Source organism: Barbatula barbatula (assembly GCF_947034865.1).
Source record: "Barbatula barbatula genome assembly, chromosome: 24".
Lineage (NCBI taxonomy): Eukaryota > Metazoa > Chordata > Actinopteri > Cypriniformes > Nemacheilidae > Barbatula > Barbatula barbatula.
Window position 1 is genome coordinate 11,542,772 of NC_136787.1, and position 11,568 is coordinate 11,554,339.

The following is an 11,568-nucleotide window of genomic DNA, read 5'->3' on the forward strand; positions in this document are numbered from 1 at the left end:
CGAAAACCAATGAACGCGAGGAAGTGTCTTAGAAGGCGGGACGTAAACATTGGTATGTCACATGACGTCGGAGTAAATTACAAGCGCCTCCTATTTTCATAGTTACAAGTGAACGTTTAAGCCGAGTTAGTTGTAACAAAATCAACTTGAACTTTCGCTCTTCAGAGATATGAGAGGTGAGTATTACAGCTCGTGTATTTTTATAGCGTTATATGTCGACGAAGGCAAACAGACACTAAGATCTTAGCAATTTATAGAAAAGATTTAAAATGTAAGTTTCGTTACTATTTGATAGATTAGCCTTCTTGACTTCTTGATAGACAAGTCTTCTTGATAGATAAGTCTTCTTGTTCATACACATGTGATTTTAAATCTATTGAAAATCGCTTACAGGACCTAGGCTGTCACTATCTAGGCTGTCACTAGCCATCTACTTAGATAACACGTTTGATGTCATATTCGATATAAAGGTTCGATGATGTCAACATAGCCTAGGCTATTTTAAAACATCTCCGGAATGTTTTGTTTAAACCACACGAAAAGTGCGTCTGCTATTTAACGTTACTTTAGACATTTTAGGGATGTGGGTTCATGGCTTTCCGTAAAGTGGAGCTCGTTGGAAGAGCGACAGACGAAGAAAATGCCTACTCATCCTTTATCAGCAAAACCCAGTGAGTCAGCGGAGAGCGAGCACACGCTCCGTGCATGACTCGGACATACTGTGCACACGGGTGCAATAATCAGATTCCGTGTTTAGAGACACGTAGACCCCCTATTTTATAATTGATGGACTTTTGCGTAGATTTTCTCCCCTAGGGGCTTTTGTGTTGTCTGATCGTTCCTGTAGCATGTCAGACTGATAACCAATAAGTTACCAGTTTTACCTATAAATATGAGTTAAATTATCATGTTTTGATTGTGCATACTACGTAATATCAATAAAAGCGCAGTTGGGTTATTTTGATGTTGTAATAATAACTTATAAAGAAAAGAAAAAACAGCGAACACAATAAAATAATAAAAACATGACAACATAATAAAATATTATTTGGAGAAAATTGTGAAGCAATTGTGTTGGACCATACGCAAAATACTGTAGTATATTATTATGTTTACAAAAATAAATTGTAGTTTATTGATTATATTATAGTGATAATTGTTTGTTTATAAACTGTAGTAAATACTGTAGTGTACTTTAAAGAATTGTGCTAAGTATCTAGGTATTTTACTACGGTTTACTATAGTACTGTAAACTAAAGTATTTTTTCCAGTTGTAAAAATATTATGGTAAGGACCCTCATGAAAATTAACCACAGTTTTACTACATTAACTGTGGTATTTGTAGTAAAATCACGGTAACCTCAAATATAGCCATATACCACAGTATACACTGTTTAACCATGACTTGTGTCTGCCAAAAAACATTATTACACTTACCAAAGTGAAAGCATTATTAAACTTTCAGTAGGAATAAGAAAAAAATTATTTAACGAAAGACAATTAGACTTTTAAACTTTTACTCTGTTTGAGGTGTGATAATATTCCAGTAGTAATAAATATCTGTAGTTTCCTCCATTTACTGTTGTATAGGTCTGGCTTCCATGTTAGAATGACATGATCATTGGCTTGTGTCTTTACAAAGTTTGATATTCCTGCTCTATTTGCCTTTCCAATGAATTGCATAACCAGATTTATGACATGAACACTGCATTTGTCTGCATGTTGAAATCTATATCACAGACCTCTTGAATTGAGCAGGGGTATTTATGTTACAGATTAACTCAGCATGTCAATGGAAAGCTCAAAATCCTCTAAGTTTACCTTCCAGTCATCTGTGCACAGTTCCCACGTTCTGCAATGTCTAAATGAGCAGAGGAAGAAAGATCTTCTGTGCGACGTGACTGTTGTGGTGGAGAACCAGAGTTTCCGAGCCCACCGAGCCGTCCTGGCCTCCTGCAGTGATTTCTTCAGCACTCGTGTGTCTAGTCTTGTCACACGCGAAGGACTTGTCATCAACCTTCCGGATGAGGTAACCACTAAAATGACAGGTTTGAGATGATCAAAGTGGAAAGATAATGGAGTCTCTTTATCCAAACGTGTCATTTTTATAACACTGTAAAGTAAAATGTTCATGCATCTGAATAACTTTCTTTCTGCAGGTGACTTCTGAAGGATTTGAGCCCTTACTGGAGTTTGCCTACACCTCAAAGCTCACCTTCACCAAAGAGAACGTGCTTGAACTAAGCAACTGTGCATCTGTCCTTGGTTTCAAGAACTTGGACAAATCGTGCATTGATTTTCTTCTCCCCAAGTTCTTTGACAGCAGCAGAAATGCGTCAAAAATCCAGAGGAAACAATGCTGCAAGACCAAATGCTGCAAAGCGCGTGACATTTTTTCTACCGGTGATGATGTCACTGACGAAAATAAAACGTTACCTCAGCCCCCACAGTCTCAGCTTCAAGAAAAGGAACAATCTTTGCTCTCCTCTACGCCCACTGAGGATGCTACAGGAAGTCAGAATGTTCAAAGCAACAAACACACAGACTACTCCTCCTTATGTCCCAAATACAGAAAGTTTCAGATAGCTTGTGGGAAGGAGCGAAACTGTTTGGATGCCTGCGGCATTGAAAAGATCCCCGTGCCCCTCGCTAGACCAAAAGACAGTTGCCCCCTAAACAGCCTTCCTCGCTCAAGCAATGAAGACTGTAGTAAGTCATCTATTTGGGACTTCGCTAGCGAAGAAATGTCCCATGTCTCAGGTACAGATGATGTTGGGACAGCCTTTAGCTGCTATAGTAACAACAAAACTTGCCCTGCTGAACAAAGCAACTCACTCAGGAGCAAAGAAGAGATAGAAGTGGCCAAACAGCTTACAGTCATGCCGGATATTTTTCCCACCCAGGCGTCTCCTTCCGACCTGGGCTTGGCGGAGAAAGGATTAAACCTCAAGTGTCCGAACTGGCAACTGGATCCTATGGCATTGGAGTGTCCATTTTTCAAGAGCTTTGGTGCAGTGGACGCTCAACTTCATGATGTTGAGGGCGGAGACACATCACAGGGTAGTCTATATGTACCCTCCAACCAATCAGGGGAGGACTCTGATAGTGTTGACACGGAGGGGGACAGTGAATCCTACAGCAGTGAACGACTTTGTGAGGTGAGAGCTGGTTATGTGCTAAGCATCATATTTTTGTAACCGGGTGCATCTGCGCTGCTATAGGTTACTTACTGGGTCTAGATTGGTTATTGTTTCTCTGGGTGTATGTACAAATCAGACTTATTGAAGTGAATTAGGCAAGATAATAATTTCCAAAATAAGAGCCTTAAATACAAATTTTTGTAGCTCAACTTTATACAGTATCTTCAGAACTGGAACATGATCTGTGAAGGTTTTCATAACATAACCTTTTAGTTTTTCTCCTCCAGATGGCCCTGCCGCTCTCTGTGGACCAGATCGTGTCACTGAGCAGGAATGACTTCCAGCAGATGCTGAAGCAACAGTGCTTGTCTCAGGAGCAGCTCGATGCTGTGCACGATATCCGCAGACGGAGCAAGAACCGTATCGCAGCCCGTCGCTGCCGCAAGAGAAAGCTTGACTGCATCTACAGCTTAGAGTGGGAAATCCAGAAACTGGTGGGTATTTGAATTTGTCTTTGATGTCTCAGTCACTCCAATTTAATTAACCTGTTAAAGGGATAGTTCACCCAAAAATTATAATTCTCATGAATTACTCTCTCTGTGGTTGTTCCAAAGCTGTATAAATCACTTTGTTCGGTTGAACACAAAGAAAGATATTTGGAAGAATGTTAGCAACCGTCAGTTCTGAGACACCATTGACTACCATAGTAGGAAAAATGACAATGGAAGTCGAAGGTGCCCCAGAACTAAATTCCTAAAAATATATTTTTAAGTTCCTACTATGATAGTCAATGGTACCTCAGAACTGTTGGTTGCTAACATTCTTCCAAATATCTTTCTCTGTGTTCAACCGAACATAAATGTATACAGCTTTGGAACAACTAGAGGGTGAGTAATTCATGACAGAGTTTTCATTTTTGGTTGAGCTATTCCTTTAACTATCCCATCCAGACGTTGGGATGTTCGCTGGTTGAATCTGAAAATGATCGTATTTTGGTTAGAGAAAACTGAGCCTGTTTTTGATCCATTCATTCTTTTGCATTCATTATTTTCTGACACATACTGTAAGCCCGTCCCCTGATTGTCATTACCATTATGTGTCCAGATGTTTAACTCATTATTCTCAATGATGATTCTCATTAAATTCTCATTATTATATCACAACATTGTTTTAGATTTACCGCAACATAATTTGAAGACTGTACAATTAATATTATATGTATACAGTGTATATATATATATATATATATATATATATATATATATATGTAAATAGTCCTTCTTTACACTTTTAATATTTATTTCATTACAGTGATAAGAAATATAGGGATGGTCTTTATATCAGTGTCATAAAAAACTTGTTACAATACAAAAAACAGTTTTGCAGAAAAATTATTGTTGTGATTAATATACATGTCTATAAATATATATTAAAATGACGATCTTTATTTCTTATTCTTCATGGGTAAAACAATTATCCTTCATGTTTTTGTACAGTTTGTGACATTTACCTTTATTGTATGGATAAAATATTGTGCACTAAGCTTTAAAAGAAAGACATCTGTTTCCCACTGTTCCTATCTGACCTGTATTTTGTTTCTGTATATGTTTGCTGTGCAGAGGAGTGAACACGAGAAGCTGACAGCCGAAAGGATTCAGCTGAATCAGTTGAAGATAAAAACCTGGCAGAGTTACTCTGGTCTGTATGAGAGGGTCTGCACTGAAGCCGCCCTCAAACCAGAACAGCTTCAGGTGCTGGCCAAATACAGCTCACCAGACTGCCCACTGTCAGCATTCCTTTGGCCCTCTTCAGACCTCCCTCCACACCATGAGCTCCGACCTCAAGCTGCAGCCTCCTCCCCATGTTTCTCCTCACGCACCTGCTGCTCCAGAGCCAAAGCACCGCTTGCTTCCTTAATAGAAAACGCATCTGGTGATGATCAATCAAGCTCACAGAACCTGTTGCCTACAAGGCTCGTAGATGCTCAGTCTGATGCCTGTCCAGCTGATGCCTCGCCTTGCGAGAAAAGTGTGTACTGTTCGATCCTGAAATTCTGAATTCTCATTAGTCACCAGGAAAGAGACTAATAACAAAACAGTACATTTGTTGCTTAAAGGACCACTGAAACTCACTGTAAGAGTTTTTCAGTTTTTTCAGAAGACTCACCAAATGTGCATTTAACAAATATGACATCATTACTGTTTTCGTCTAATCTCTTTTTACACTTATTTTTGTGATTGATGATGTCATTGTTACGCACACCTCTACCTAAATCAAGACTGTATAGTTTTACACATCCACAGAACATCCACACTACTGACTTTTAATCCGCCTCAGTTCATGGTAAATATTTCCAGACTCATATACAACACACCTCAATAACTTCTTCTCAGGGGACACACTGCCGTTTACTATATATAGTGTATTATAGTAGCTCTAGCACTGAACCACCTTAAGCTGTGACTTTAGAACCAAATCAAAGTTTATAAGATCTGAAAGTGAATCTATTAAACTCTCAGGTGTGCACAACTGCACGTGTTTCTCTGTTGTAATTGTTTGAAATCGTAAACTAAAAGTTTTTCATAAGTTCTTTACAGCAGTCATTTATAAGCAAACACGCTTGCATTGTATTATGTCACCTGGAAATAAAAAAGCTGATGATCTTTTTGGAATTTGTGATATTTGTTACTCCTTGGGTCCTAATGAGCACTGTAAAGAAGCGGGAAGCAAGTTAATAAATGAATAGCGAGATATTGGTGAATTTGAAAGACCTTTCTATTGTTTGCTTTAATGTGTAATTTCAATTTAATTTGCATATTAAAGTAGCAGGACATTATATAGCATATAACTACAAGACGGTTTCATCGGACGGACACGGCTACCCTGGAGTTAACTTCTGGTCTGTGTTCCGGTCTAACTTTATATTTAATTTTATATTAATATTTGATTGTGCATTGATTGTATTAAATACAATACAAGTAATACATTAATACAAACAATACATTTCAATACAAATTAATCTATTTTGTTGCCTCTGACACGTCTTAATTAACATTATATTACATAATTCCACATAACTATTTGCATTCACACAGTTGTACCAACAGATGGCAGAGCTGACCCAGTTCATTTGCTACATTTGTCAATAAGACAACAATGTCACCTGTAGTATTACATCGCTACACTTTGTACTTTATCTACGCAAGAATATCCTGTAGACCAGTTTGCATGATAACGTCACATTACAAGTTTTTTTTTTTCCACACGATTATGAACGGCTGCTGGAGCAATTGTGGGCTATGAGGCATATTTCATCATTTAAATCATTTTGATGGATATATGCTGTCTGATTGTCAGTATGTTCATTGTGTTTCGGTCCCTTGGGTTAATCACGCTCATCGGTTCTATCTGCGTTTAGACAGCTAACCGATATCATTCATCTTCACATGACAAACCAGATGCCATTGCCCATCAGAAAACAGATACTTTTTAACAAATACTGTTTTCATGGTAGAGTAAAGGTTCAACCTTAAGTTCAACCTTAAAATGAAATTCTGTCATTACTCTCCCTTCTTTGTTCTACTGAACACAAAAGAAGATATTTTGAAGAATGTGGAAATCTAAACAGTTCTGGGGCACCATTGACTACCATAGTAGTAGGTTTTCTACTCTTGCAGTCAATAGTGCCCCAGAACCGTTTGGCTTTAAACATTATTCTTTTTAACACATAGATATTTGGAAGAATGACATGTAGACAGGTTTAGAATATCTTTAGGGTGAGTACATTTTGACGCAATATTCATTTTTGGGTGAACTATCCCTTTAAATAAACAGTCAATGAAATTTTCATTGTGACAGTTGCCACATCATTGGTTTAATCATTTTATTATCAAACCTGTAGAAAATGTGCTGAGGAATTATTAAGATTTATTTGTGGGTGTGAAATTACTGTTGAAAATGCACACATGAAACATACAAACACAAATCCCTTTGAAGCCAAGAGACTATCACTTGATTTAAATCTGATTCTAAAAGGGATAGCGCTTTCCAAATTTCTCATCTTCGTGTTCTGAAGCTGTATGAATTTATTTCCTGAATGAAACACGAATTGGACTCAAGGTCCTTTTCTTAATAAAATTTAAGTTCATGGGGACCAATCTATGTATCAAGCATGTACTTGTTATTTCGATCCTTTTCATATATTCATGGAAATACGTAAATCTGGTGCAAATCTATAAGAGCACTGATGCTTTGCGCCAGTGGTCATGAAGCAAGACGACTGAGTAAGGAATCAATGTCTCCCGAGAAGACAAAAACAACAAAGGTTAGTGGAAAGACCACAGGTGCATCCCTCGGTTGACAAATTGATTTCCTTGTGGCTCCTTCAGCTTCCCTCTGTGCCATGGCTGTATTTTAGGAGACCGCACATGTCCATCGTTGTCCTGAGAGAAGATTCTAGAAAGGACTTTCAGGTAAAATCATCTGAAAAGAGAGGATGGGAAGAATATCACAAGATCCTAATCTGTGACCTGATTTAAGATTATAGAAGGACAAAAAGAAAAAAACTGCTCGGGTTTGATTAAGAGTTATGAGGTTAGCAGATTAAGGACAGGGAAAACGGTATTACAGCCGTCTAAACCGAATCCCAGAATTAATCAAAATACTAAAAAAAACCTTAAGCCCACAGTAAACATCATCACTTTCAGCAGTCCTGTTATATTAAGCCATCTGTGTGGATTTAGATGAAGCACTACAGAAAAGTAAGCTTCACGTTCATCTGTGAGCCATTGACACTTATCTGAAGTTTTGACTTTTGTCAGACCATCGCCCAAGCTGCATGCTGTTTCACCTCTGTAATGCATCACTGACTCCACCAAAATGGGCATTATGAACGTGGTCCAGTGATCTTCAATCTCTTGAAAGTCCTGGCTCATGCGAATAATTCCACATCATGTAGCAGGACGCTGAATATCTAAAGGTTAGTTAGATAACAGCAGATTATTCGTTCCCGCTCGCTGCATTACTCTCCTACTTTTGCATGTGCTATAGAACTTCAGGTCATCGACAAAGATCAAAGACACTTTTTGTAAAAAGTCTATAAGATTATAGTACAGATGAACAAAAGTTATTTAGAAGCGCCAAAAATTGGGACAAAAGAAGAGTTTTTACAACAAATGACAGATAACTGTCCAACACGTCTTGCTAAAAGGGATATTCACCTTAAAATGTCAATTCTGTCATCATTTATTCATCCTCATGTCAATCAAAGCCTGCCACTCTTTTTTCTATGAATCAAAATATTTTTTGGGAAATGTCTCAGTTCTTTTGTGTTCTGTAGGAGCAAATACAGACGGGGTTACCAATGCACTCAGGACAATTTTGAGGCGAATAATTACCTTAACAACACATTAGTTGAAGCCAAATTTAATTCACCCAGAAAAAGCAACAAGGAAAAACAGGAACAAGACATCAATTCTAGGATAATTTTGGCTTTATGGCTACACATGCAGAGTGACCCTGTGGTCAATCTCACAAAATGCAAAGATCATTACCGCTGCTGTCTGGTCCATGGACTTTTCTCTCTCAGGTGGTTGTTATCTGGCATAAGAGGATCGTCATTGGGTCTAATGGAGTCATTGGCCCCATGTATGTAACCTTTCATGGTTAAATTATCTTATGAGAGTTCTCTTTGAAACCGTGCACCTGCAGCCTTCATTCAGATGTTTATCACATCCATAGACAGAATGGTTTCATCAGAGCTGAATGGTTTAGAGTGTGTGCAAAAGTTAAGAGATTTTTTTGCATTGCTAAATTATTAAATGATCACAGCATAAGTATTTCTAAATGATTATATTGTATTCAATGTAGAGCAAGCAAAGTGTTTTGGAGATATTTTATGTATGGGATTTTTTGGAATGGTAGATCGAAAGGATAAACAACAGAGATTTATTTTCACAGCCGTCTTTGGTCACATTTGTTTTGGAGATGACACTAAGTGGTATTTAAAATGGATTAATGTCTTAATAAAATCAAGCCCTTCTCTTTTTACTTTCCCATTGTGGAAGTAAAATAAAGAAATCTGAAAAATCAAAGCTAGCTAGGTGTGACACCGGAAACCGAAACACAACATACCATCTCTATACTTTTGCAACTCAGGATGTCCAAATATTTCTGGAAATGTAACACTGTCCTTTTTAACAATCAAACGATCAAAGTTGACATGCACTTTTCAATACTTTTTATTGATATTTGCAAAACCCAGTGACAAACATAAATGGTTATTAATAATTGAATTTGATTAATGATTAATAACAAAATATAGGTTTCAGAAGGACAGCAAACTATGGAAATCATCGTTTTTCTCCCTTCAATTCTGTACGATTGAACAAAATGATTTGTTTCTTCAGTATCCAAATTGCATATTGAGTTTTAGCATAACTTTAAAAAGCATCCTTCCGTTTCTCCATTGCACTACATAAAAAACACCTCCGTCCTGTGTCTTTAATAAACTGCATTCCACAGGACCAACACAGCTATTCAGGGTGCAAACAGACCTGTCAAGAAAGCAACAAGGGTCAGTGTGAAAACAGTGAGCCATCTCCTGAGGCTTTCAGGCAATTGAGATATGAATGTCTGCTGATGTAATTCTGAAGCCTTTTCATGGCAGAAATAACAACGAGATTGTTTTAAAAGCCCTCTGCTCATCCCAATTCACATCCATAAGCACTAAAAACAATCCACACGACTGACTTGTCATTAGTGTAGATGACACCATACATCGTTCAGACAGACGGTAGTCTTTGTTCTGGTGTGTTGTTTCTATCAATCATTGCAGAGGCACTTAACATAGCGATTGATCTGGGATCAGATATGCAGGGCTTTGTTTATCAAAGCTGAATACATCTCTCATCAGGGAACTTCAATATGACCCTCAGCTGCTGTATGACTGAGATGTTCTTAGGCTGATTCATTTATTATGATTAAAGTAACCTGTCCGAATCTTTTGCATATTGCATTTGAGAGAATACTGTATATTTGATCTAAATCTTGCAAAGCGAATATGTAAAGATACAAGGAAGTGATGATGAAAATTGTCATCAAGTACTCCTTGGGTCTACTGCCTTTCTTTTGAGGAACAAGAAAGGATTCCAGGCTACACACACATGACAATAAATCTCTGCGTGTGATTTATAATTTGTATCGCAAACACTTGAATATACACAACAGCTTTCTCTTTTAAAGCAAAGACTCAATGTTTTTTTTTATGGCCCTCACATGTTCAATAAGTTTAAAGGTTTTGAAAAAGGCCGGACGGGCAGAACGGCCTCCAGCCATTCCTTTATATCTCCAGTATGTGTGAATGGCCTTCAGTTCCTCTGAAGCCCTGTGATTTTTTTATTGTTTGTTAATAGCCTGTCAGTTTGTCCTCAAATTCACTGTACATACACACACACTGGACTTACAGCACCGTGAAATCTTTCCCTGGGTTCGGACCCGTTACCTTGGTGTTGATAGAATTGAATTAAAGGGCGCTACTGTCATGAATCTCTCACCCGCAAGTTTTTCCAAACCTGTGTACATTCTCGTCTTCGCTGAATGTTAGCAACTGAGAGTTCTGGGACATAATTTACTACGACAGTAAAAAAATGACAATGATACTCAAAGGTGCCCCAGAACGGTTTGATTTCCTGGTGGTCAATGGTGGTAAGGCAAGCAGAAACATTTAAAAACAAAAAACAGTTGAGATTGACATTTTACAAAACTTTGTAATGGTTGGATTTGTCTTTCTCGTTTTTGGAATATCCCATGCAGGCTTGAGTGCAAAGGGGGACATTTAAAAAAACGAAACATTATCCACATTTCTTTTTCCATTAGTGATCGCCAAACTTTAGTCTAATGTATGTATAATCTTATTTGCATAAAGTTGAATGCAACACCAACATGCTTGCGTTCCTTTTTGGGAATGTTTTATTCTGGAACAACCATGGGAACTTTACTTGTTACAAAAACATCTAATCCAGAAGATTTTAGAAATATTTATTTTGGTACAAACCTGTCCGATGTATATTTGATCACAAGGCATTTTATCTGCACAGAGCAATTTCTCTGGGTCATGGAGTATGTAGCTCTTGGAGCAGAAACCGACCTTTAACCTTGATTTGATTGTGCCGTATCTGAGCGAGAATACTTTGGTCGATCCCTTGAGGCACATGGTTTGTGTGTAGCAGAGAGAATGTCTTGAATTGTTAGGGTCAAAATTGGAAATACATTCTGAAACGGTCACGCCATACAAGCTTTTTAGAGCCAACGCAGAAGATATTTTGTTGTTCTGAAACTTTTTTTATCATACAGTACATTTGTTATATAATGGAACACGCATCACAGCAATGCAATGCTGGAAGAAGATAAACACTCAGAGCGCTTGTGT

At 37.8% G+C, this 11,568-nt stretch overlaps 1 protein-coding gene across 4 annotated transcripts; it reads left to right on the forward strand.

The window, feature by feature from the left end:
* The first annotated feature begins 81 nt into the window (after positions 1-81).
* On the forward strand, positions 82-5,905 carry bach1b (BTB and CNC homology 1, basic leucine zipper transcription factor 1 b). 4 transcript variants are annotated; one of them, XM_079449468.1, is made up of 6 exons: positions 93-176; positions 580-671; positions 1,776-2,029; positions 2,160-3,158; positions 3,428-3,634; positions 4,760-5,905. In XM_079449468.1, the coding sequence occupies exons 3-6, from the start codon at positions 1,787-1,789 to the stop codon at positions 5,195-5,197; spliced, it is 1,887 nt and encodes a 628-aa protein (XP_079305594.1). In that variant the 5' UTR covers positions 93-176; positions 580-671; positions 1,776-1,786; the 3' UTR covers positions 5,198-5,905. The 4 variants fall into 4 exon arrangements, with proteins under 4 accessions (XP_079305592.1, XP_079305594.1, XP_079305593.1 ...); XM_079449467.1 differs by having other exon boundaries at positions 101-176; positions 571-671; XM_079449466.1 differs by lacking the exon at positions 580-671 and having other exon boundaries at positions 82-176.
* The last annotated feature ends 5,663 nt before the right edge of the window (positions 5,906-11,568 follow it).

What these genes read in the sequence shown, in the direction of transcription:
- bach1b (XM_079449466.1), top strand. Translation starts at nt 1,787, where the DNA reads ATGTCAATGGAAAGCTCAAAATCCTCTAAGTTTACCTTCCAGTCATCT. An exon ending in TCATCAACCTTCCGGATGAG is followed by an intron (nt 2,030 to 2,159) that starts GTAACCACTAAA and finishes TTCTTTCTGCAG; the next exon opens with GTGACTTCTGAAGGATTTGA. An exon ending in AGTGGGAAATCCAGAAACTG is followed by an intron (nt 3,635 to 4,759) that starts GTGGGTATTTGA and finishes TTTGCTGTGCAG; the next exon opens with AGGAGTGAACACGAGAAGCT.